This window comes from Opisthorchis viverrini (assembly GCF_000715545.1).
Source record: "Opisthorchis viverrini unplaced genomic scaffold opera_v5_98, whole genome shotgun sequence".
NCBI classification, from domain to species: Eukaryota; Metazoa; Platyhelminthes; class Trematoda; order Opisthorchiida; family Opisthorchiidae; genus Opisthorchis; species Opisthorchis viverrini.
The window spans coordinates 1,002,766-1,030,193 of NW_008751755.1; the positions used below are offsets into that span (position 1 = coordinate 1,002,766).

At 45.6% G+C, this 27,428-nt stretch overlaps 1 protein-coding gene across 1 annotated transcript in view; it reads right to left on the reverse strand.

Moving 5' to 3' along the window:
* Positions 1-77: 77 nt before the first annotated feature.
* T265_05322 (hypothetical protein) overlaps positions 78-27,428 on the reverse strand; it is a gene marked incomplete at both ends in the record, with an annotated part of 70,955 nt that continues 43,604 nt past the window's right edge. Inside the window, 11 exons of the mRNA XM_009170305.1 lie at positions 78-265; positions 3,889-3,965; positions 6,802-6,884; positions 9,201-9,458; positions 11,270-11,420; positions 13,121-13,275; positions 17,399-17,492; positions 18,245-18,492; positions 21,582-21,768; positions 23,041-23,132; positions 25,362-25,866. Of these exons, the coding sequence (XP_009168569.1) occupies position 25,866 (1 nt within the window). The remainder of the gene's footprint in view (positions 266-3,888; positions 3,966-6,801; positions 6,885-9,200; positions 9,459-11,269; positions 11,421-13,120; positions 13,276-17,398; positions 17,493-18,244; positions 18,493-21,581; positions 21,769-23,040; positions 23,133-25,361; positions 25,867-27,428) is intronic.

Genomic DNA, 27,428 nt, shown 5'->3' on the forward strand with positions numbered 1-27,428 from the left:
TATATATATATATAACTAGACGCGCCTTATGTTAGTACGGCAGTGAAGCATCAGTACTAACACTGATGTTGCTGTTTTTAGTGATGAGTATCCCAGCCCTCGTGCTTCCTTCGGGTGGCATGGCAGCTAGGCACCGGAAGGGTACTACAGCTGAACGACCGAGGACTAGCTTCATTCTTCACCTCAGAGCGACATTTCCCGCTGACTTGTCGTTTCCAACATAGCATTTTCCGATGATGGCACTGCTTATTACTCCGCTCCTTATCTAGCGCTGCGCTCTGCTTCCTAAAGACTTGTGCGAAACCGGAGCGCCCAGGAAGCGAGCGGAATTCACCAGCACAACTACCGTTAGTCCCACTCTTCCTCCGCCGCGTTTCCGCGCCCCGGTCGTAGTCCCCATCCGATCATCGAAAGAAGGTCAACCGATGATCATGACATGAATGTGTAATAAGTGATTGCGGTATAAATATGCCAACATCGTCGACGGAATGTGGACTAAGAAAACAAATGCCGCCAAAGGTTTGGGCATAAACTAATTCTGCAAAGATCACAACCGAAAACTACCTGCTCCGCGCGGGGAGGAGGCTAGCACAACCACAGATAAATGAGAAGGAGCACAAGGGGGATAAGATTTTGCCGAGACGCCAAATGATGACTGGACTGAACTAGTTTGCACGATTCCAGTATTGCTCCGGGGAGGACGAGACAAAACTCAGTTTGAATTCTCCTTGTGGTCATTATTATCTGCAGATAATTCCGGAATAACGTAGGATATATCTTCCCAAGGATGACGATATAGGCCTTGATGAAGTCGCTTTTGATCAAGATAATGCCCTGTTTTTTTTTTGGGAGGTAATGCCGTGTTTTTTGTGGGGGGGGGGTGGATAGAAATCAAAACACGTAATTAAGAGAATGCAGAACCTAAAAATGCTTAAGTAAATTAGCGAAAAGTAATACGGAAAAGACTTCTCCCAAATGACCTCAAACGAATTCACTGCAGCGGTTCTACCTTCGAGTATGACCACAGCGAAACGTGTCGAGTTAACAGTAGAACGCTTGAGAGAAACCGTATATCCCGCTCGGTAGTTAGTGTTTCCTCAACAAGGTTGTAGTGCCATACGGAAGCAAACAATTTCTGAGGAACAATGGATGACTGTCCGGAAGTTAACTGACGCCTCACAATCGGGGATGCTAAGCACCAAGTTAATTGGGCGCACATATCGACAGACAGAGCAACCGGAGGCGATTTACAGATGACATCGGCTGCAGAGAGATCAGAGCCTTGAAGTCTGAGAGCTATTTTTGAGTTGCACGCTCGAAAAGTCATGGTCCGGAACGGCTGTTAGTCTCCGTTTAACGTTTGTGAGTATGACAAACTTCAAATTTCAGCAGAAGCAATCGGCTTCGCCTTAGCCCTTTGCAGATTGAGCACTAGGACAAAGCGCTTCAGGCATCCACCCTACAGAAAGAATTCTTTTGAATAAAATCGAAACCGCCGTAAGACACCAACAGTCTCTAGTTAAAACCACCTTAATACACTCATCACGAGACATTCAAATGAGCATGCAGCTTGGTAGCGGGACGAAAAAGCAGAATTTTTGTTCTCAGAGAGCCGAAGCTCATTTGAAATGCGTTAGAAAAACACACCACAATGTATAAACTCCCGGCTTGTCCAGAGTGACTGTTTACGAGTAGGATAGACGATGCATCGATAGATTTTCTTGCTTCCCAGAACTTCCCTAGACAAGCCACACACGGTTTCGTCCCTCAACATTGGTGAGGTCCCTGCCATTACCCCCACCATGGCACTTGGAAAGAGCTGAGACCTCATAAGATGTACTCAACTGAATGCTGAGTACCAGCATTGCTAAGCACTTTTGGAAGTAAAAGTACGGCTTAAGCGCATTCATTTTGACGTGTTGATGAAATGTTTCAACTCATATTTACATAGTGAACCCATACTGTCTAGAAATCGACAGGCTCGTTAACAGAGAACGATTGAATAGATTTTTCCTAGCGCAAACGTCCCCTAGGCCACAGAATAAGTCACCCAACTGAGCGTTTGCTCATCCGTTGCCTTCAATGCTATTCTCCTGTACCTGTCAAGCACCTTGAATCCTGATCGCCCTTTAGATTTGATTCGTCGTCGTTCAGCTGTAACATTCGGTGCCTAGTTGCCATTCAGCCCGATGGAAACACGAGGGTTGAGACACTACCAGGTTGTCCAAGCCTATGCAAAATCACACACACACACACAGCGTCTACACATAGACGTGTTGGCCCTTCACGATTCACTGGAGTCCAACGTGCGCTAGTTAGCGATGGTAATGAGCTCGACTCCCATGCCACACGACCGGAGTGTAAAGCCGGATTGTAGACAAGGATATGAACCAGTGGTGGGATTCAACAGATGCGAAACGTGACAAGAACTTTGCGCTTGGGAGTGTTTAGTAGGGAATCGATCCAAGACCGGAAGCAGACTGGCCAAAGGAGAGGCAATTCGGTTAAGATGCGAAACGTGACAAGAACTTTGCGCTTGGGAGTGTTTAGTAAGGAATCGATCCAAGACCGGAAGCAGACTGGCCAAAGGAGAGGCGAATTCGGTTAAATAGACTCACTGATTCGGGTACTACAGTACAGCGCTTGTGAAAAAAACTTTCCCGTGTCACCACCACCTCAAAGCATGTAAATCGCCTTCGTGATACAAATGAGATTCCGAAAACGAACGTCTTTTGAGAAAGTGATTGAGCCCAACTGCGAAACAGTGGAAGCAGTTTGAACGTATATGGGAGGCAAAAAGATTTTATACCTCAGGTATGGACTATAGAAACGCTGATGCGAGTATATTTTGACGGCACGGAATGCGTTTCACCACCTTGCGAGAAAAAAGGATCTCTCCGAACCTCGGAGGAGATAATTTCTGGCTGACCTACCCCCACATCTGAAATATCATAGTGACAATGCCATTTGTAACTATCACGAAAAAAGGTCTGCTGGAACCCAGGTGTTTTTAAGCAACGGAATGTGCTGCGCCGGGCCGCCTCGTGCACGATATTCGAGATGTCGCGATGCATGAGCAAGAGATTCAGCTGGGTTCCAAGTGAGTCTCCCGCGAAACCAAATTGGTTTCCAAATGAGTGTTTTCCTCTCTCTCTCTCTCTCTCTATCCACTAAAATGTTTCACCATTGATAAGCTGGAGCACTTTGTTTTGTATTCTATTAGCGAAGCTGTCGTAGAGATGTTGCGGACAATTCTCGGTAGTTTACCCGTAGCTTCTCACTTCAATTTTAGTTTTTGTTATTTGAATGAGTCCGGAGTCACTCAGACCTGTCGAGGACCGATTGCGCGGGCGTCCATCCATTATCAGGTTTCACGAATTTGTGCTACTTTTGCCGTGATACTCATAATCGTTTTTCGCCCTGGGAAATCCCCGAACGAAACTCATGTTAGGCTTAACTGAACACTCGTTGGCCAAAGTGTCCAGTTTGAGTTCTAGCTAAGCTAGTTGGGTGAAAATGAACACCAATAACCGACAACTTTCGGAGTAAGGAGAATCCCGAGGGAAACACCACCTGACTATTTTATTTTCATCGCTATTATTAATATTAATATTATTAGTGGGGCGAGATTGCTCCGTGATTAGAGCCTGCAGGTCCGTGGTTCGAACCCGACTTCGACCTCTCGAGTTCCCCTGTCTAGGCTTGGACAACTTGGTAGTATCCCAGCCCTCGTGCTTTCTTCGGGTAGCATGGCAGCTAAGCACCGGAAGGGTGTTACAGCTGGACGACTTTATCATTATTAGTTCGCAGATTATTGTGTAGGATAGTACATCAGGTCGACAGATTGGTCAAGTGGAAACACTCGTTGCAAAGACCAGTACAACTTACCAATAAATCCGATGCTTCTACCAAGAACGAACAGACCATTGAGTGTACCGATGTTCACATACTCCTCCGCCTCTTGGCTAACGTTTGGGAACCCAATACGAACACCGGTTGGGAGGTAAGGGAAAGATTGTATGAGAAGGTACATGTAAACAATCAAGAACTTAGAAAGCTATTGATACAAGGCTTGATAGGGAGTATGGGACCACTTTAAAAGGTAGTTTATTCGTAGTAGAACAGCGAACGATTTACCAGTTGGCTAAACTCAGCGATGAACAGATTTCACCATTGTGAAACTCGTCCTGAAGCAAGACAGATAAATTTTCGGCCTGAGAAACGAGCTGCAGGATGTACCCCAACTGGCTTCGGAGCGCACACATTGAATGAAAGAAGCGTCTTTTGGGTCTGCGGTACACATTTAGCACTTGATACTTCGCACCCTTTGTTCCTGTTTCTTCAGTAGCGCTAGTATGTTCAAGTAGTATAAGTTGTCGAAACTGTTCAAGTGCGAGTTGATCGCTGCCCACTAGCTGCCGCTCGTGGCCGAATGGTTCGGTCTAGAACTACTAGTGGAATCGGACTGAAGATTCGTGGGATGAACACTCTCCAATAGAGATGACGTAGCTGTATATCACGTCTCGGCTTTTAAGCACAAGTTGGCCTCATTTACAAGATAAAATTTCCACTGAAAAGTCCCGAATCTCCTCAAACTACCAAAGACCAGTAAGCAGCTCAGAGGGAGAATAAAATTCACCCGGTGAATGGAAATTCCATACGGGAAGCCGTCACTCGGAAAGCCAGTCAATCACTTCGTGACCACGTGATGTGGTTTCCTTGATTGGACGATAAATAGCACTATATCCTGTTTGGGTGCAATCTAACTGCACTGCCGTAGCCGCTCATGGCTGAACACCTAAGTAGTCAAACATATAACCTAGGTGTCGAGGGTTCAAAACTCTCTGGAGTTTCGTGAGATGCACACTGCTGATGATTCCCAATAAGGATGAAACAGATGTACAGTGCTTCTGGGTTTTAGGAGGTGACATCTCTATACAGAAAATTTTCCGCTACTGTTCACTTTGTCACACGCGTATTCTCCAAAGTACCCTGAACCTAAATCACACTGGATTTAGTTGGATGATGTCACTCATACGTTAGAAGGAGACACATAGGTCCGTACGGGTTGTTCCACACTAGAATACAGGGTAATACTTCAAAGTGTTTCACTCTCCCTGCACATTTTACGAACTGCTGTACAGCCCAGCTGTTTTTCGTAATTTCCATCGCTCCGGTAGAACGCAGACCACTCAGATTAGCAACACAACTCCTGGAACGACGAACAGATGCAAAACGCCACTGTGGCCAGTTCACACTAAACGCACAAAGTCGCGTATTCCAGATAATCCCATGTTCTGTACCGCTTGCGTCAATAAATTATATAAAAGTTTCGTCGGTAGTAGATATATGGTATCAAGTGAACTTTTTGTTACATGCGGTTTGTGAATTTGACGACCATATATGGAAAACAAATATTTCGGGTCTTGTCAGTTAGTTTTAGTGGATCAGTCTTCTTGCTGGTCGTTCAGAGGTAGCCGTTGGGCATCATCGCATAGGAGAGACCGTTTCACCACAGAAAGAAAGAAAGAAAGAAAGGGTTCAGCTGTAGCACCCTTCCAGTGCCTAGCTGCCATGCCACCCGAAGGAAGCACGAGGGCTAGGATACTGCCACGTTGCCCAAGCCTAGACAGGGGAAGTCGAGTGGCGGAGGTCGGATTCGAACCACGAACCTTCCGGTCAGTAAATTCGCGCTCTAACCACTTGGGCCATCTCGCCACCTCACCACAAATGGAATTCCAAACCAGAAAAGACACTCCGTTGTAACTCCCGCTATTGAGAATATACTCTTTTCTTCTCGTGCTATGCAAATGGAGAAACCAGTCGTTTGGACTGTCCAAGCTACTCCGGAGCATCGCATCTTTCCATAAAGTGATATCCTGTATCTGTTTGAATCTAGTCAGGGATGCGTTTCTGTGTTACAAACACAGAGGTCGTCAGAGCATTTTCAAGATGTCCTCGAAAGTTAGTTGGCAAAATCAGTTTGTATCCGAGGCACTTGTTCTCGCCCGGAGAGATTCCCGCTTCACAATACCCTACAGACGTCTCGGCAACTAAACGATTTTCTTTGAGCTGTGCTTTGCCATCGAAATTCCCGCCAAGCAAACTTCGTAGCAGTACCTAGTTAAGCAACTCCGGAGACATAATTTCACCACAAACAAATGATAGCAACGAGCATTGGACTATAATTAGCTCAATTGAGCTAGCATGTTGCTCGTATTGAGACCAGAACTTAGCACTTATAGCAAAAATCACGATCAATTGCACCGCTGTGGTAACGTTTGACCACAGTACATGTCGGGACAGTGATCGATTGATTCAATAACGCTCTGCAATACCTCAGCGCGAAATATGATCTTTTCAGAATTACACACGCATCGAAATTGACCTTAAATGCAACGAAGAAGCAATTCTGATGGTATGTCCAGAATTCCAGTGTCCTAATTTTGAACACGAGATGATTAACCGTGAAAAAGGGTAGCCTTATTAACCTTTCACACGCTGTATCACCGTATTAGCATACATTATAAGTTTTTATTATCGGATAGGATGCTCATAAAAAATACATTTTTTTTAACTTTGGCAATCAGTTCCTTTTGGGAGACGATACTTTCTTGGGAGCCCTTTTTTCTTCGGGACACACTATCTATAGAATACTAGATATCTTCGAATCTCCCGTTTTTTGAGTGTTTTTCGCTGACAGGTATTGTCGTCATTTTGAGGTCTCAGTAACTGCGCCAAGCCAGAGAACATGTCCAAAACCAAACAAGATAGAATACAGTGATAAAATGGGGGACTGACCGAGTAAATAGCCCGGAATGGCGCAGAAGATCTACCATAGCCACACCAATCATTCCGTCCACATTGAGGATAAGGTTAGGTCGCTGATGAAGGCGAGAAATGCAGAAAAATGCGAGCTCATAAACAGAGAAGCAAACGGAACAGAGTGGGTGGTTCTGACACAAGAACAAAGTACTGGTGGCTGACTGCTCAGTAAAGACCCCATAGGTTCTGATGACGTGACAAGATGAAACGAACTATGATTCAAGGTCTGTTAACGTACATGATCACTCGTTGTGAAGGCAAACACTCCTTTGCAAATTCAGTTGATGGAAGACATAACTGAATCTTTCATCCGTAATGTACTTTTGTCGAATGTATCAGTTGGGACAATATTCAAGACATTTAAGTATTTGCCGCCACACGATACTACTCAACGACGATGAAATTCAAGTATAAACCACTATCGATCCAGACCTTACAAGGACCAACCAGGATACCGTGTCATAAATGAGTTCCAACTGTAAGCAAGTGGCAAAATACAACCAATTGCAAACTGGGTTGGTTTTAAGGGGGATACTCGAATAAATCCCAGTTTAATCAAATGAATGTGTTGCATAGAGGCCGCCTCATGGTTGAATCGGTTAGATACTTAAGATATCCACACCTTAGATATCATTCCAACTGAAACATGAAGCGGTCTTTGTGTAGAACGAAAGACTGCTGGAGTTGAATCAAGTCTCTCTTTAACACTATCTTAGTTTGCAAATGAACATTTCGCCAACTGCGTACAATTTGGGTTCAAGTGGAACACAAGGTTGAAGAAAACTCAGGGACCACGCCTCCCTAATGAGTTCCAACAAAGGACAAACCGGTAGTGGGCCGTCAACAGTTTACACTGATTTTATGAGCACGGTCACGTGGCACTATTAACTTGAAGTCGGGTTTGAACCAAACCGTGTTCCAACTTTGTGGATAACAGCACTACTCTGGTTTTGTTATCATACTCTTTGTCAGACGGCAGCAAAGCCTAGAATCCTACTGAAAATTCACCATGCAAATCCGGAAAATAGCCCAACACACAAAATGTACGGCTACTGGTCAATCCACAGAGGAGTTTCGGTCACTTAAAACCCGCTCCTGACTTCAACCATTCGATATTGGCATGGAGCGAGATGGACCAAGTGGTTAGAGTGAGAATTTACAGACCGTGGTTCGAATCCGACCTCCGCCTCTCGACTTCCCCTGTCTAGGCTGGCAGTATCCCAGCCCTCGTGCCTCCTTCGTGTGGCATGGCAGCTAGGCTACAGCTGAACGATAGTGGCATGATAAACCACTTTAGATGTCTACCTCTACATGCCAGCAGCATGTGTGGTTCCGTAAGCTTGCACGAGGCAGTGGCAGCCCAACAGATACGGCTAGTGCCAAACGCGCTCACATCTGCTTCAAACGAAACGCAAACTCTTACGGCAGATAAGTCTCACGACAATCGCGGGAGGTGGCGTCTATCCTGCAGTATATTTCGATGCGGGCACCGGAATTTCGTTTAAAGGTTGGAAGAACGGCTTGTCAATAAGTCGGATTTCTTATTTCAGCACCCTGGAATAACGAAAATTCTCAAAACAGACGGTGCCGATGAAGGGATGCACCGGTGTGCCGCCGGTGAGCGAACAAGTGTCGTTCACAGCTGTACAAACGGTGACAGGGAGCTAAGCTAGTCTTAAGTGCGGTTCATCGTTTTGCCTGTCATAAAAGAGGTGCAAGTAAAGTAATATCAATAGAGCGAATCTTATCTTGGACTTTCAGATAAGTCAAGTACGTATTCCTCTGGGGTTAGCCCACAGAAAGGTCTTCAACAACCCGAGGCCGAAATGCTACACTTTCAGCGTTTCGAACAAGCCATTCTGGGATACCACCAAAGTCCCTGTCGTTTGCGATTTGCTTCAAATCGTTTAGCTGTAACATCGTTTCAGTGACTAGCTGCCATGCCACCCAAAGGAGGCACGAGAGCTACCAAAGCCTAGACAGGGGAAGTCGAGAGGCAGAGGTCGGGTTCGCACCACGGACCTTCCGGTCAGTGAATTAGCGCTCTAACCACTTGATCCATCTCGCTCCCGATAAACTATTTGAAAACACATCACCCAACTTCTATCGGGATCGCACAGAAACCTTGAAAACAGACAGTCATGGAGGTCGCTGAACATCAATCGTGAAATTCAGAGAATCAAGACATGAAACACTTGGGAAAGGAAGTGCTCCGACACCTGAACTAATAATAAGGTGACCTATGTCATTAGGATAACTCAATACTATGACGTGTGAGCTGCCGGGTCAAATAAGACGCCATTATCAAACCTAGGGGTCAATGGAGTATGCCACTAACCAGACTTAGAACAGCGGAGAAAAACAAGACGTCACACCTTTGATGTGGTAACCTTTTCAACGGCGAACGCGTAGTCGACCAGAGGTGTTGCTGGAAAGTGTTGATGTACGAAATCGGACAACAGATGCACGCGCATGTCCGGATTCGTGATCGACTTCACGCGATGACCGATCCCCATGATGAGACGCGATGCTTTACGCTCGGACGCGACGAATTCCGCAGGCGATAGTCCGGCATCGAAAGCCGCGGCGAATTGTCGGGCAGCTCCATCCAGTGCACCGCCAAAACGATCACCCTGTAATCGGTAACGGAAGACAAATCATGCTAAGCGGGGTGAAGTTCGGGACGGAGAAACGAGTGTAAGGTTAGCTGAGAAACCGTAGCCGAAATGGAGAAGAGTAGGTTCTTTGGACAAAATGACTGGGCATACTTTGCACGGTCAAATTTATAAAGGATGAAAATTTGTTGCAAAAAGTGCTTTTCCAAGGGTGCTAACGACATGTGCATCCATGTGGTATCTGACAACGGCTAGATGTCGATACGCCAAATGGATAGAGAAATCGAGCGGATGAGTACGGGAGCTCTCAGGAAGGGCTTAGTGGCAAACGACAGAAGATAGTTACCGTGGGTGGAACATGCGATCATTCGTGAACCCGATAGCCAAGAAGGCGATTCTAGTTAGCGGCTTGTACATCATTCTCCCAAGTTGTACTCGCTTGCAGAAATGTGTTCTCGAACAAAATATGCGGTACTAGGGACATCAACGACGTCGGTTCGCCCCAAAAAGGGATAAAGGGAAGATGAAGTACCATAGTTGATAATCGCTGGCAAGGATCATTGTATAGCAACACTGGTGTTGCATACTTTCAGCTTTCAAGGAAACTATGTGGAAGAAAACTGTCACACGTACTGAACGTAACGTAATGTAGACCGCCCCAGTGACGTATCAAAGCAGTGGCACGAAGGTATTACAGCACCCCCACTTCACAATGAAAATTGANTCGTCTTGTACATCATTCTCCCAAGTTGTACTCGCTTGCAGAAATGTGTTCTCGAACAAAATATGCGGTGCTAGGGACATCAACAACGTCGGGTCGCCCCAAAAAGGGATAAGGGAAGATGAAAGTACCATAGTTGATAATCGCTGGCAAGGATCATTGTATAGCAACACTGGTGTTGCATACTTTCAGCTTTCAAGGAAACTATGTGGAAGAAAACTGTCACACGTACTGAACGTAACGTAATGTAGACCGCCCCAGTGACGTATCAAAGCAGTGGCACGAAGGTATTACAGCACCCCCACTTCACAATGAAAATTGAGCCGAAGAGATTTCCTCCAACTGGAGGTTCGGAAATAGGGCTGTTCATCAGCCGCAATAGGATGTGAACCTTCAAAAGTCTAAACATTACGTTTTTCGAAGTGATTCCGCATAAGAAAAGTTACGAAAACTGGATGAAGTCGAGAAAGCAGGCCCAAATGTGCTTGTTCTAGATTCCGTCCAGCAAACTGGGCCTCACGGACGAGGTCCACACAGCATAGAGTAGTTTTGAATGTCAGATTTTGTGTTACAGGCCACATTCTCACTGAGGAGATCAAGCAGTTATGTAGAGGGAACGTTCCGAACAATCGTTAGTCGTTCAGCTTAACACCTTTTNTTTTCGGTGCCTAGCTACCACGCAACCCGAAGGAAGCACAAGGTTGCCCAAGTCTAGACAGGGGAAGTCGAGAGGTGGAGGTCAGGTTCGAACTACGGGCCTTCCGGTCAGTAAATTTGCTCTCAAACGACTGAGTGACCTCACCACCCGTTAGTCATCAAGTAAAAACGGATCATTAGCGACCTGAGGGATTAGCGACAGACCAATCGGTGTGCAGTTCGACATGGATCAGAACTGATCTGATCGGACGCGACCAGGCAGGTGATAAACAGTAAGCAAAATAGGGGGAAAGCTTAGTAACAGAGGTACGAAATGTAAGCATACAACGAACAGACAAAATACAACAAAGAGAACGACAACCATGATAAGTGATTAAAAATTTCCTGGGCTATGGGATCGCACGTAAGATGAGATGCTAAGATTTCGACCAAAACGAGAACAAAGACGTACGATTGTCAAAAGTCCCGCAGTTAGACAGGACAACAAATCCTTTCCAGCACGTGCGGTTACGATTGTGTTCAACGCTCCGGAAACGGCAGGTCCATGATCCGCTGTGATTACAAGGCAGAGTTCAAGAAATTTGGCCATGTACGATGGCAATCTGAAAAGAAAAACACAAACAGGGTGTCGTCAACTTTCACCAGCACACGTTTTTAGAGCGGAAAGAGTAGCTGAAACCAGTGCAGATTCCCGGCTTGTCTGGTCATCCAGACAACAGGGAGAAAACGAAGTCCCATCCCGGATATTCTGCTTGTTGCCTGAGAATGCGATGCTACAGTCAGTCTGGCTAGTAGTGCGCTTCCAGGATAGTTGTCCTACGGGCTTGTTGGGAGGGCATCGCAATGGCTGCATCGATTTGCTAGCCGAAGTACAATGCCTAGGAAAGTTCTTACAATTCTACAGGCGCTGCAAACCGATAAAAAGTTTGGTTAGGTCGGACCACAGTTGGTCGTAGTTGGCGGTTCGTTCAACGCATGGGTGTGCGTCAAAAGTTCTAATTAACTAGTTGTTGATACACTAATGGAACCACTGCTTTTATCGATTACGCATACATTAAGATAGTAATAAACTAATAAACGCTGTAATCAGGTAGTACGCTCCTGAAAAGTAATAAATCTTTGTTTAACACCAGTGGATGATGGATACAACGTTACGCCGACCAAGAATTCAACAATGTCAGAATTCACGATAGAAAATAACCACAGAAAAAGACTGACCGAATGAATAATGTTGCCCAATCTAGAAAAGATCGCCCTCTAAAGAGACACCCATTATAGTTTCATTGAGTGTGAGAGTGAAATCAGAGAGAACGCTGCCCTTTCAGATGGTCTACCTACGGGAATTCATTTTCAAGGAAGGTGAACGCCGCTGTAGGGACAAGTTACTTAGTAGTTCGCACGAATAATCAAAAGAAGCGTCCACATAATACTTTAGCGTACGAAAGTATGGTATCTGGCCGCACTGAGAGCAACAATCAACCAAACGAAGAGTTAATGATTAGGGGGAAATTACATACAACGAAGCCCCGGCGACAAAATAAACCTCAAGCGCTAATTCCTGTAAAAAGAGAACGTTGTTTGGCGGTGAGAAAAATGCCCGAAGATATTGCCAGTGGCTTTCTGAACATATTCTAAAATGTCGCTCTTAAAGGATGTGCTGATATTTATCCATTTCCTGCCAGTAAGACTGCACTCAAGTAGTCCGTTGGGAACCCAGGGTTACCTTGATTATTAGTTAGTTAGTTCCCAACAGAATACGGAGCCGAGCTCCAAGTAGTCACGAAAGCTGTCTGAGCTACACTTGAGCCAGAAGAATTTTCTGATATTGCAGGTTAGTGGCTAGCTACCATCCAACCATCCGAGATGTGAGAACTTCTGCAGCAGTGATCATGATGCCGCAGTGATAACAGCGAGGCGAGTGTATGACCTTACGTCCCACAGACAACAAGAATAAGATTTTCCGGAGTTGGCTGGGTTTTTTCAAAAGCATCACGCCTTCAACAAGGAAACTGGATTTCTCCAGCCGGATAGTTCAAATATGGGACCAGTTTGTTGAATACTTGCCAAGCAATCCAACGAAAGCAATCAGACAAAGATTCTAACAGGCTGTGCAAACTTAGATAAGAGCGGCTGAAAACTCAGATTCCAATAAGAATCTCGTTCCTCAACCATTTCCAGCTCAAACTTGACATGCACGACCCGTTCTTCTACAGTAAGAAACTCCGCCCTTATGCTCGAGCATTGTGACATGCTACTTAGGTGTTCAAGAGTAGAACCGGGTTTCATTTACTAGATCGCATACCTCCGTTTGAACCACAGCAAACCGAGGACACCACCGATTCCCAGATCCTCGGTAATGACTTGACTGATCGGAATACCGGCGAACAGCAACTCCGAGCCACGATCATCACAGATGGTTGAGGTAAATGCAGCCGGACGACGGATAAGTCCAAGTTCCTAGAAAGTTTGGAACAAAATCATAACCCAGTAACACCCATCCAGTGAACAGACGATAGAATCAGGCGGGTATTTGAAAAAGCCGAATTTCCTCACAATCCGAAAAGAAGAATCAACTAACATCGAGATATTCGAAGGAGAATCAAGCATACGATTGCAAGGAGACTAGGAGAAGCGTCACCAATTAGCAAAGTGAGCTAACTAATCATCCATGGGGAACGCGCGAGGCTTCGGAGAAGCCGCAACTGTCAATCAGTTTGAGAAATAAAAAATATGGATTGGCATAGAAAGATGAGAAATGCTTCCGCAAATCATTCGAATGCCCAAACAGAGACTCAAGAAGGCGNAATGAATAATGTTGCCCAATCTAGAAAAGATCGCCCTCTAAAGAGACACTCATTATAGGTTCATTGAGTGTGAGAGTGAAATCCGAGAGAACGCTGCCCTTTCAGATGGTCTACCTACGGGAATTCATTTTCAAGGAAGGTGAACGCCGCTGTAGGGACAAGTTACTTAGTAGTTCGCACGAATAATCAAAAGAAGCGTCCACATAATACTTTAGCGTACGAAAGTATGGTATCTGGCCGCACTGAGAGCAACAATCAACCAAACGAAGAGTTAATGATTAGGGGGAAATTACATACAACGAAGCCCCGGCGACAAAAGAAACCTCAAGCGCTAATTCCTGTAAAAAAGAACGTTGTTTGGCGGCGAGAAAAATGCCCGAAGATATTGCCAGTGGCTTTCTGAACATATTCTAAAATGTCACTCTTAAAGGATGTGCTGATATTTATCCATTTCCTGCCAGTAAGACTGCACTCAAGTAGTCCGTTGGGAACCCAGGGTTACCTTGATTATTAGTTAGTTAGTTCCCAACAGAATACGGAGCCGAGCTCCAAGTAGTCACGAAAGCTGCCGGAGCTACACTTGAGCCAGAAGAATTTTCTGATATTGCAGGTTAGTGGCTAGCTACCATCCAACCATCCGAGATGTGAGAACTTCTGCAGCAGTGATCATGATGCCGCAGTGATAACAGCGAGGCGAGTGTATGACCTTACGTCCCACAGACAACAAGAATAAGATTTTCCGGAGTTGGCTGGGTTTTTTCAAAAGCATCACGCCTTCAACAAGGAAACTGGATTTCTCCAGCCGCATAGTTCAAATATGGGACCAGTTTGTTGAATAGTTGCCAAGCAATCCAACGAAAGCAATCAGACAAAGATCCTAACAGGCTGTGCAAACTTAGATAAGAGCGGCTGAAAACTCAGATTCCAATAAGAATCTCGTTCCTCAACCATTTCCAGCTCAAACTTGACATGCACGACCCGTTCTTCTACAGTAAGAAACTCCGCCCTTATGCTCGAGCATTGTGACATGCTACTTAGGTGTTTAAGAGTAGAACCGGGTTTCATTTACTAGATCGCATACCTCCGTTTGAACCACAGCAAACCGAGGACACCACCGATTCCCAGATCCTCGGTAATGACTTGACTGATCGGAATACCGGCGAACAGCAACTCCGAGCCACGATCATCACAGATGGTTGAGGTAAATGCAGCCGGACGACGGATAAGTCCAAGTTCCTAGAAAGTTTGAAACAAAATCATAACCCAGTAACACCCATCCAGTGAACAGACGATAGAATCAGGCGGGTATTTGAAAAAGCCGAATTTCCTCACAATCCGAAAAGAAGAATCAACTAACATCGAGATATTCGAAGGAGAATCAAGCATACGATTGCAAGGAGACTAGGAGAAGCGTCACCAATTAGCAAAGTGAGCTAACTAATCATCCATGGGGAACGCGCGAGGCTTCGGAGAAGCCGCAACTGTCAATCAGTTTGAGAAATAAAAAATATGGATTGGCATAGAAAGATGAGAATTGCTTCCGCAAAACCATTCGAATGCCCAAACAGAGACGCAAGAAGGCGACTGGACAAACCAGTGCGACTCAAGAACCTTTAGGTGACTGCCACGTATCGAGTGATCATGGCAACACTTGGCTCCATAACAGAAACGCAGCCCACACTCTTGCCAAACGCTAAATGGATGCTGAAAGGATAAGGTCCCTTTCAGAAAACAAAATGCCCTATGTAGCACACATCGAATAGGTTGTAATCCACGGAGAGCCCAACGCCAACACAGACTCGGATGTGGCAACCCCATCAGCTTCACATCACACAACACAGCTAGCAATGATTGGTTCACGGTCGTGGAGCACCGTGGACAGTATTCTTTGGTGCGTGCCGCTTGTCATTTTGGTCGAGTTCTTCGTGAGCCGCCCTGCCTACGGGTCTTTGGCTCACTAGGTTCCTCTCCATTTAATTTGGGAAAACTGTTGCGAAATGCCTTTGAAATATCACTGCCATAGGCGGATAGTACAACAGCAGCAAGTGAAACCGGAAACGCGGAGGAATGGAGACTAGTCAAAGTGCCATTGGACGAAATGTAAAGAGAGATGAAAGCACCCACACCTTCGAACGGAATTCGAGTAAACAGATCTGACCTTCCTAGTGGAGTAAGACGTTGTCAGTGGGTTACCATGCTCACCAAAACAAGTCCAGTATACGTCAGACAAACTGTGGATAGTCGTACTAAGTACCACTGCAGGGATTCCGGCCACTTTCGAGGAAATCATATAAACCCCATCCATAGGGCGGGAAGACCCCACCGCAGGCAGGTGTACAATAGAAGCCTTCGGTTCGTGATGTGATGTCATAGTTTGTACTTATTTGTCTTTGAAGTACATATGATTCCACGCCATCGAAATGGAGCCAAAACGAACATTAATTGGCTGTCAGATTATGTACATGGTGGCTACGTGGTTAGAGCGTGAGCGCACTGAACTGCAGGTCCGTGGTTCGACCCAGACCTCTGCCTCTCGACTTTCTCTGTCTAGGCTTTAACAAATTGGCAGTATCCCAGCCCTCGTGCATGGCAGCTAGGCACCGAAAGAGTGCTAGGGCTGAACGGTAACCTGGTACCCATGACTTTGATGAAGTATATTTCACTACTCCAAAAGATCCAAGTGAAAATAATGTTCATGAAACCGGTCTATTTGATGAACGTTTCTCAAAGCGACCAAATATTTTGCTGAATCAAGTGACAGCTGGACCCTAGTTCTCACTTACACCAGTTGGCTAGACGGGAAAGCAATGGGTTGGATCGTTTCAACTGTGGTAGCAGCGGTATCCACATGAGAATAGTTACAAGGCCAAATTAAACTCATATTGAAACGAGCTGTGGTCATCCATCTAGCTTTTTGAAGCGTAGACTAACTCCTGACCCACGATTATTTTTGGATGACACAAGGGAACGAAAACGGTGAAATCAAGTTCTTCGCTTTGCCAATCAATTGCGTTAATCCATCCAGCTCACCAGCGCTCTCTCTGTACGAGACAAAGGCATCTCGTTGGGAACAAAATGAATCCTGCGAGTCAACTCAACATTTGGCGAAAAACACACTTTTTACTGGAAAACAACAAACAAGCAATTGACATGCGACAAGGGAAGACATAATCAAGAAGCACTGAAAACAAGATAAAACATCCGGGAAAATCAATGAACGTACAGGGCTTTTGTTTAAACATCGATTCTCCGTGACCCATCGACCTTTCGGTCAGAAGGAAAATAATAAACGGGATAAGAATCCAAAATTGTGATCGGAGCAACACCGTGAAATATTAGTCTGAGATAAGCAAGGTTGAACTGTAGTCACATACGAATTCGTCAGAGCTAGAAAACCTTGAACAAGAAGGGAATCGCAGTTTTACACGACTATATAGCAAGCTAATCTTGTCTCGTGAAACCAGTTGCATCACTTTCCAAAGCGTTAATAGCCTCTCTTTGCAAAGTCTTCGAATGTTCGTCTTTGTGGGTGATGAAACAGACTCAAGATTGGGGACCGTATTTGGTTCTGGATTGTTCAGGTGTTCAGATTGAAGATCAAGACGAGTCAGATCCCGCATAAGTGCGAGAGCCTACGTAAGAGTCCAAGAACGGGGTGAAAAAAATTGTCTGTCCAGATCCACTTTCGAACTCTTTTGATGGAGCAGACATGCTAAATCGAAGACATTGAAAGACTAATCACATTCTCATCTACTTGAAAAAGGACAAACAATTACCTTTGCCCAAGAATAGTCCAGAGGGACAGGACGGGGTTTTGTGTCCGGTTTTGGAGCCCATTTGCCAGATTGCACCAGATTATCGAATACTTGTCTGTGAGAAAGCAACAGCAAGCAATGGGGTATTTATGTGACTTTACAAAAACGTGGAACATATTAAATTCAGAAATAAAAAGTGGCGAGAACGCATGTACAAGCAACATGAGAGCGGGGACCCAAGACAGATTTGTCGCAGCTTAGTGTGCAGTAAAACGGCAGAAGTTGCTTGTACAAGCATCAACATAGTCAACCCCATGCGACGATTAATGAATTCCCCTCGGAAAAGCACTTGTGAGGTGACGGATGTGGGCAACTGAAAGATGGAGAGCAATCTCAGTTTGTTGGCTTTCTTGTGAGAGATGAGAATACAGGAACCCATATCCGAGTAGAAGCATGGTAATGAGGCAGAATCTCGTTCAGCTGTAACATCCTTTCAGTGTCCAGCTGACATGCCACCCGAAGGAGGGCTGGGATACGGCCAGGTTACCGAAGCCTAGACAGGGGAAGTCGAGATGCAAAGGTCGGGTTCAAACCACGGACCTTCCGATCAGTAAATCTGCTCTTTAACTACTGAGCCCTCTCGCTACGCCCAAAGCAATATTCTTGGGTTTCAATGACACCATCGTCCTTAACTTCAAAGCATACACCAGCGATACATGCTGGTACTTATATGCTGAGGAGTTTTCAGCAACCTTGTGAGTAGTTTATTTTAGGACATGTTGGCGATTTGTGTGATTTCCAAAGAAAAGGACAGGAATATGAGGAATCTGACCCAAACACCAATAGGAATAAATTTTCAACACTGACCTTATGACTGCATCAAGGTTATCAAAACTGGAGGGCACATGAACACCCGCAGCGGACAATGCGGCATTTTTCGCTGTGGCTGTTTCACGAATCGAGTTGGCACAAGCACCAGCATGTCCGAACTGAATGCTCTCCGCAGATCCGGCGAGAAGTTGAGCACATGTTCCGATACACCAAGCGACTACCGGTTTGCGAATTCGACCTGACTTGACGGCTTCAGCAATGGCATACTCCTCTATTCCACCAACCTGGCAGTCGAAAGTAGAAAATATTTGTGGATGTGAGAGGATACAACAGCGCAGTGCAACCAGAAAAAATGGACGAAAAGAACAAAAGCCGAAGAGAACTGAACATCAAAGCGAATACACGTAAATGAGACATGATGAACCTGGCCGAAACACCTAATGGACAGCAACTATCAAAACACATTAATTGTGGTGTTCCCCACCGTACCTGGTCCTGAACGTTTCATATGCATCCCATTCCGTCCAAACGGTTTCACTATATAAGGATGTAGGGGCGAGATGGCTGAACGCTTAAAGCACGAATTCATTGAACGCAAGGTTCGTGGTTCGAACCCAACTTCTTCTTCTCGACTTCTTCTGTCTAGGCTTGAACACACTGGCAGTATTTCAGTCCTCGTGCTTCCTTCAGGTGGCATGGCAGCTAGGCAGCGAAAGGGTGTTACAGTTGAACGACTATCCCCTTTATTTGTTATTTATTGCCACAAGGATGTGACACTTGTTGACGACTAGAGTAGCGCCTGACAATACAGTTACTACTGTCGCGTCACCTACTGATTATTTAAACTGAAATATCAGTCTTCTGAGGAAAGACGCCATCATGACAAAGCTCGCAGAACAATCCAGAAGAGCCCCCTACCGGCCGCATTCCTTTGAGGAGACCTTGTTCCAAAATTTACATCAACGTCAGTCAGTACTTGAACTCGATCACCTCATTGAGCAACACCGATCCGGTTAAGTTTGAGAAAGCTACGACAGTGCAGTATCGCTCAAAATTGAAAAAAATCTTCCAGCTCAGTGCCTAGCTGCCATGCTACCCGGCACAAGCACGAGGGCTGGGATAGTGCCAGGATGTCCAAGCCTAGACAGGAGAAGTCGAGATGCAGAGGGGTCGGGTCCGAACCACAGACCTTCCGGTCACTGCGCTTGCGCTCTAACCACTGAGCCATCTAGCCCTCCATCGCCCCTAATGTGTACCACTGGTTTGAATAAACGAGGTAGGAAAATGGTCTCCATCGACAAAAACACATCAGTAATAAATGAAGACGCCGCACATCCATTGGACAAGACCATTGCAAAAGAAACGGGAGGATGTGGGGAATTGGTGTGAAAAATCCCATTCCAGTAATCAAGACGCCTATACCCTCGAAAAGCAAGATACAAACAAGTCTGAGCATAATATCAGACTGAGATATCACCCATGGAACTGGCCTAAAATCCCTTACAAATCTCACCCAATCGCAGGACAGTAATGAACAACCTGATAGGCAGTATCAAGCTAAGAATACCATGCTGACTGAAACATGTGTTCTTGTACAAGACATTCAGTTGGACAAACGAAGGACTCAGCTTAGTGTCTCGTTTGCCACTTGCGTGCAGTTCGATACCCAAGCGAAAAATAAGGTTGACGGAAACTCCGGGACTATGCCTACCGGATGGACCTCAAGGAAAGTGAAACGACTAGCGAGCAATCCAAGAGCTTTTAGCAACTCAAAAGTGGTGCTTTGCCAAGAAGACAATAGATAAGCCTTAGCTAGGCGAGAGCACAATCGCCACTGAGAGAGGTTGGACTTCCAGCCACAATGAAGGATTACCATGTGGAACTCAACCACTGATGCGCGACTACCCCATAGTTATGCAGTAGCTGCTTTCACTTGACGTTTTCATGTCTTTCCCTCCCCATCGAGAGCATTCTTCATCAGGTGCTCCGAAGAGCAAACTCGTCGAAAAAACCGTTCAGCTGTAGCACTCTTTCGGTGCCGAGCTGCCATGCAACAGGGAGGGGGCATGAGGGCTGGGATTCTGGCAGGTTGACCAAGCCTAGACAGGGGAAGTCGAGAGGCAGAGGTCGGATTCGAACCGTGGTAACTAACGCCCGTAGACGGCGGTTATGGTTGACTGGACCGAATAGAGGATAAAGGTACAGAACCCGATGGGTAATTAAACTGTTGTTGCAAATACTCTACCAGGCGACCTAGATTTTAAATACTATCATCCAGAAACTCGTTTACAGGTGGTGTTTCGGGTGCTGCATTGCATTCTGTGTACCCCTTCCGCATTTGAACACGCCCTCTCCATTTGAAATGACGCCAAACGGACCGTCCAGCCGAATAATGCTCCAAACGTGAAGAGGTAAAACCGTCCTGAGGTGCTTAGCGTGTACGCACACGAAAATGTCACATCCCGAGTTTCTAGTATCATGCGATTTCTGTACGTTACCGCATTTGATATGATATACACGGAGGTTACAGCATATGATGCTTTCTACGGAAGTGGTACACAAAGTACATTTGTTCAACTCAAAGTAGAGAAAACTCTTTGGACGCCAGACGGAAAGTTTGTTTCTTAGGTTTATCCGGTAAGTATAACGAAGACTTACACCGAACAAAGATATGATCCAAACTAATACACGCATTCCAGAAGGATTAGCGGTATAATACTGAACACTACCACCGACAGCTGTACGATGAACCTGGCTTCGAACTGTTGGTAGCTCGGGTGAGTTCATTGGTTGTTGAGCAGCGGGCCGTTGATTTGCTCGCCGAACTTGGTAACTGACTTGCAAACGTTTGGTCACCATACGAGGAGACACTATCACTGCATGCTGATGATGGTTCTTTATACGGCGAGTAGAGAATATCTTCGAAAAACGGGGACTTGGATATTCCCCCCCCCCCCCCCCCAAAAAAAAAAAAAAAAAAAAACCCATCTCCAGAAAAGGGGGGAGAAAANGGTAGATGACGCGGTTTTTCGATCACGGCTGCTGAATGAGAGACGGAGTTTTGAGGGAACGGGAAGAACACTAGTTGTTGGGGTGAAGTTGGAGTTAACCCGTTTTTCTTTCAACTCCGACTAAACATGTAAAACGATAGATCAAACGTCCATGAAGGAATACTACAGCATACTTATAGGGAAGGTTCGTGCTTTAAATCAGCCAGCAGATTGGAGATGCTCACTGATGATGATGATTTCTAACAAGAATAAATGTCACAATGTCTCCAGGATGTTTAGCAGAGGTTGACTCTGCTTTAGACGACAAAACCCATACTTGACATTCCCAGATGCTCGAGCTATTCAGAGGAACAATAACTTACCTCGCCCAGGAGCACAATCATAGCGACCTGCGGGTTCGCTTCGAAGCGTAACACATGATCCAAGAACGTACTGCCGGGATACCGATCACCTCCTATGGCAACTCCTTCTTCCACACCATCGGAATTTTTACTGATGATATTGTTCAGTTCATTGGACATTCCACCCGAACGTGAAACATAGGCGACACTAGAAGGCAAAGAGGCATAAACGGCAAGATGGCAAGTGAAACTGGCTACTAATGAGCATAGTTCACGCTGGATGACTATTCGCAGAGCGACTGCAGACAGCTGCATTTGGATAACGTTGTATCAGTCGGACCTAGTGCGACAACGAGTACATAAAGCAGGCCGACGCATTATGGACCTTGATTGGCAAACGAAATCCCGACGTAAGAAATGGGTAACTGCCGTATTCAGACCAGCTACATGGGGGAGGAATGGTACAGAAAAGCAGGTAGTCAAGTAGTAATGGTTCAGCATAAGTATCGGCAGCATACCTGATGAAGTAACCAAACTCCACGGATCATGGACACGAGAATGCATGCAGAAGAAATATCATATGCCAGATAAAACACCATTCCCTTCGGTTCGAATATATATATATATATATATATATATTGTTCCGTGCCTCCTTCGTGTGGCATGGCAGCTGGATACCAAAAGGGTGCTGCACCTAGACGATTTTTTAAGGTGCCCAACTGCTATGCCACTCGAAGGTTGCACGAGGGCTGGGATACTGCCCCGTTGCACAAGCCTGGAGAGTGGAAGTCGAGAGGCAGAGATCGGGTTCGAACCACGGACCTTCCAGTCAGTAAATTGACGCTCCAACCATCTCCAGCTATCTCGCCCCCAAATACAGATGGGCTAAAAACCACTTTCATTTCAGAACATGGAATTCCAAGTACTAGTAGACCAATAGAGAGTGGGTCACGTGAGCCACAAAATAGAAATACTGCAGTATACTCGTGTGCACTTGGATTTGTATGAAACGATCAGACAAAGCAAGCAAGAGGATATCTCACCCTGGAATGCAGTATCTTCAAAGTACTATCTTCTATTGGCTCGGGGACGAACCCAACGTTCGCTCTCCTTCCATCCCGAATGGATCACACGGCAATAGCCGTTACACTCAAAGGCAACAATCGTCAGAAGAGACGAATGGGTCTAAATGCTTAGAGATACAGTTTCGATCGTTTTGTGACGACTGACACAGAATATGCACCGGATAAAGTTGAAAACCTCAAACAATTCAAACAAACTTATTTGGAAGAACCGGAAAACATTGTGCAGCTGTACCCTACTCGGTGAGAAGCATTAGCAAGGCCAAAGCTGTCTAAACCAGTGATGGCTCATATGGCTAACTATCTGGAGCTTGGGTTCGCATATCTAAAAGGAATAGACCCGACGTTTCTTTGAAAGGATTGAACCTGTTATCAAAATGGTCTGGGGAACAACTCACCTTCCCGGGCGATATAGTCGTGTGGACAGAATGTTATCAACCATACCACCGGTATTACCGATTTTGAAACAACCGGCTTTCACACCTCCAACCTTTAGGTGGAACAGAGAAACAGAACAATGAAATATCAAGAACACCGAAACACTGTTTTTCAACTCAAATGGGGCGAAAGGGCACCACAGTTTTGTGTATTAAAATGGGAAATTCGAAACCATGAGCCTAGTAGGTGGAACCGGTTGTGCAGATTATTTTGTCAATCGGGACACAGCATGTTAGTGAAACGACAATGGCCATAAAAGATACTGCATAAAAAGATACTACATAAAAAAGATACTACATAATAACAACTGCAACCGACGCACGGCTATGAAATGACCCAATCATGACCGCTACCAGCCAAAAGTTTCCCGAACACTTCCAAATGTAGGTCACAGAAGCCCAACGTCCAATACGAGGAGTTAGTCACACACACACACATCACAAGGATAAGTGACGAGATGGACCCTGAAAGTATCGTTATCGGGGCGCTCCACACAGGCCGCGAAAAACGTTAGCTGCACAATCTAGGTTGCAAAAAAGTGGTCTCCGTTGATAATCGAACTGGGCACTAATTAATGCTTACTAGGCAACCGAAGAAGTGGCTATGTGTTTCAGAAGAGCTTGGTAAACAATCGGCAGTTTTTATTTGGGCAACGTTTCGCTTTTGACACAAAAGCTTCATCAGGCTAAGTGAACAGGTCACCAAATTTGCCAGGTTACAAGACACACGGGGAACCAATCAGTAAGTTCTCTTCAGAGTGTCACAATGGATCACACTTGATAGCCGGGGCGGTAGAAATCGCCAAGCGTCCCAGTGTTAACAGAAAAGAAGGCGTGGAACTGGCAAGCGTGTGGAGAACGGTCTTGGGCCACTCGAGCCATGTGTTGGTGTGCAATTATCAGAGGGAAGAGTAGTGGTCATCTGGTTTCCACTTAACCTTACCCACCTCCCCCCCCCAATTAAATTGTCGCAACATTCCGATGGCCACAAAGACCAAAGAAAATCTACCAGTGACACCCAAGGTCGATCATCAATTGAAGCACCCTTTAGTGGAAGATTAAGGAACGAAAAGCGATCGGAACTAATTTGAAACTTGTCCAACCCATCAATTCAAGATTTTGGCAACCACACTAAACGATGATCTAGTGTGAAGAGGACCTACTGATCGGTTCTCCGTCTGTCTTATAACCTGGCCAATTTGGTGACCTGTTCACTTGGCCTAATGAAGCTTTTGTGTTGAAAGCGAAGTGTTGCCCGAATAAAAACTACCGATTGTCCACGATCGGTAACGCTGGCTTCTCAATCGGTTCCAAATCTTTTCCAAGTGGCTATGTGACTTAAATTAGGAAAATGGTTATAACAACCCAACACAGGTGGTGATGGGAATATGTACGCGTCATGTGTAGGCGACAGGATATACTGACAAAGAGGAAAAAGTGGCGTGTTCCTATTAGAATCGTATAAAACGATAAATAAGTTAAAAATTACACGAAATGTTCCTGCATGTTACCGATCAGGTGTTGATTTCAAAGGGACACAATGGTCTACGGACTGTGTACTACGGCCCAACGCAGCCGGACGAACAACACCTGATCGCCACTCGCTGCCTAACAGAACCCAACGATCCGCACAGCCGGATGAACAACACCTGATCGTCACTCGCTGCCTAACAGAACCCAACGATCCTGTACCATGCTCGTGCTCCTTCAAGATGGAAAGGACTTGGTAAATTCTGAAACACCGGTGGTCAGAGTTCACTCACAAGTGCATCCATTCGTCCATAGCCCGTGTACCTGGACGTGGCACATTCACGGCAAACTTTCTTACATGGTTGTAGTGAGTATTCAGTGAGTGCTACCGAAAAACGGCCGACATAAACTCAAAATCGAAGCTACGAAACTTGCGTCATCCTCTGGGGGGTTACTGAGATGAATTCTAGTCAGCCGATATCTCCCTGAGGAGTTCCCCCAACCAATGTGGTACATACTAAGGGCATTTATAAGTTTGGAGTATCAGGATAGTGGTATTCTTAAAAGAAGGAAATGACAGTCAAACGATGCTGTCCCTCAAGACACCCCTCCGAAAAAGACCACTATCCTTGAGAGTGGCCTGTCAGCCCCCAAAATAAGTACACCAAGCCTCTAGAAAGGATCCGATATGTTTTACAAAACAGCGATCTTTCTTACTACCCTAATTGCGGGAACAGCGAACAATAGTCGGACAACCAAATGCACTTTAAAAACCGGAAAATACTCAGCGTATGTCACGTAATGTTTCGTACGGTTGCCGGACCAATGATGAGGACATTTCGCTGCTTGGCTCGACAGATCAAACGACGTGTCATTTGTTCCGGTATACCCTCCGCGATGATGGCAATACATTTGAATTGGGATCCATTTGACAAGCCATTGCATGAACCGTTTTGATTCGTTGTTGGCCCAACGGGATCGAGAGATATTGCCTCCATGGTAACATCGTAGGCCACCCGAAGCGAACCGAAATTGATCAAGATTTCAGCATCCGGTGAACTCGTGCTGGCTTCAATCAAAGTCTTGTAGACAGGGAGGAAGATTTCACTGGAACCCCAATAGACTTTGACATTGTGTGGGTCACTGTTGGGAGAGGGCAGAAGAAAAACCGCAAATGCATGGTGTTTCAAAAACATGCATGATTCGCGAGTCAGATCAAGGGACCACGATGTGAAATCGATCATATTAGGGAAAACGTCTCCATTGGAAGAACATAAATGTAGTATAAACGAGCAGCTCAAAGGTGAATTCGACTGTCTGAAACGAAACCGATGTGACTGTGCCTTTCCAAGTGGAACTACACTTGCCCATAGGTGGTACGGAGATAAACAGTTACATCATCCCTACAAAACCGAGGGTTTTTTTAAAAAAAGAACCAGTCTTCCAAATGTGCGCCACACACACACACACTAGGAAAAGTAACAGCTAGGGACTTCGATTAAGCAGACCAAATAAGCCGAGTGGGGGGCAGTGTTGCTCAGTGATTGGGACGGACTGACAAATATTTTGCCCCCCCCCCCAACAAACACACAGAACTTCCAGCAATCCAATCAGCATCGAAAGTGTAAAGGATAGGCATACAACCGTGAACCAAAACAAACTACTGTCGAAGGGACTTACTTAGATATTCAGCTACCGTATAGCCAGTCGGTCAGTCATATAGCCAGATAACGGCTACGTTAGTGTTCATTTTAATGAAATCTCATTATTTATTTTACATTGAATATTATAGAAAGGTGCTGTTCGCTCTGCTATGGGACGTGTGGAGAATATACACCTAATCGAAATTGAGAAACAGCGACCTGGGCGCAGCCAAAGAACCTAGCCCTAGAACCATTCACATGGTCTGTGCCTATAAAAAGCCATTTGGGAGAAAACTCCCTCAGCTTTCTTGTCCTTAGGATTCCTTGAAACCAACATAGATTGTCCATGATTCATATCTACCGATAACATTTACCTACCCCGTGCGTGCTCATCATCATCAGTATCAAAGACAGCAACATCAGTGTTAGCACTGATACTTCACTGCCGTACAACCGCAAGGTTCGTCTAGTTTAACTCTTCGTGATCTCTTTCGCGCCTTTCTGCCAAGTCATGTGCTGTCCACCTCGTGCTTTGCGCTATTCTGAAGGAGGCACGGAGAACAACACCCGTCTCGGTAGACGATGTTTTGGCATGCGTAGCACATGACCGAGCCATCGCAGTCGATGACGGTGGATGTTTTCCCCAACTGAAGTACCTGAAACACAATCAAATACCCGTTTTCTAATCAATTCGTTACTATCAGGCTGACGCCACCCAAAACCAGCCACGCTTCTGAGGCATCGGTGATCGAAAACCTGAAGACGCCTCACATCATCCGTGTGCAGAGGCCATGTCTCGCACCCATACTGTAGCTTGGTGCACACGGCCCTTAAGATCCAGTGAGATGCCATTTTGACGCCACAAGTGACGCAAATTAGCGAACGTGATTCGAGCCTTTGAGATTGTTGCACTGACTTCATCAGACACGCTTCCGTCAAAGCTAATACAACTACCGAGGTACGTAAAGTTTTCCACAATCTCCAGTGATTCTCTCTGAATTGTAAGGGATATGTTCGCTGGCTGCTTGAACGTGCCATGTTGCAACTGACGTTTGAATGCCGTAGACCACCGGGTTTTTGCTCGCAGCGGTCGATAACACGGTCAATGAGGAGAAAATCTCGAGCATCGATCGGTGTTAACGCTGTGCATGAGTACTAGACTCATGATATCCTGATTCGTGTCCCAGATCACCGAGTTCCTATTACAATTGATTTGTTCACTAGTTGTAAACCAAT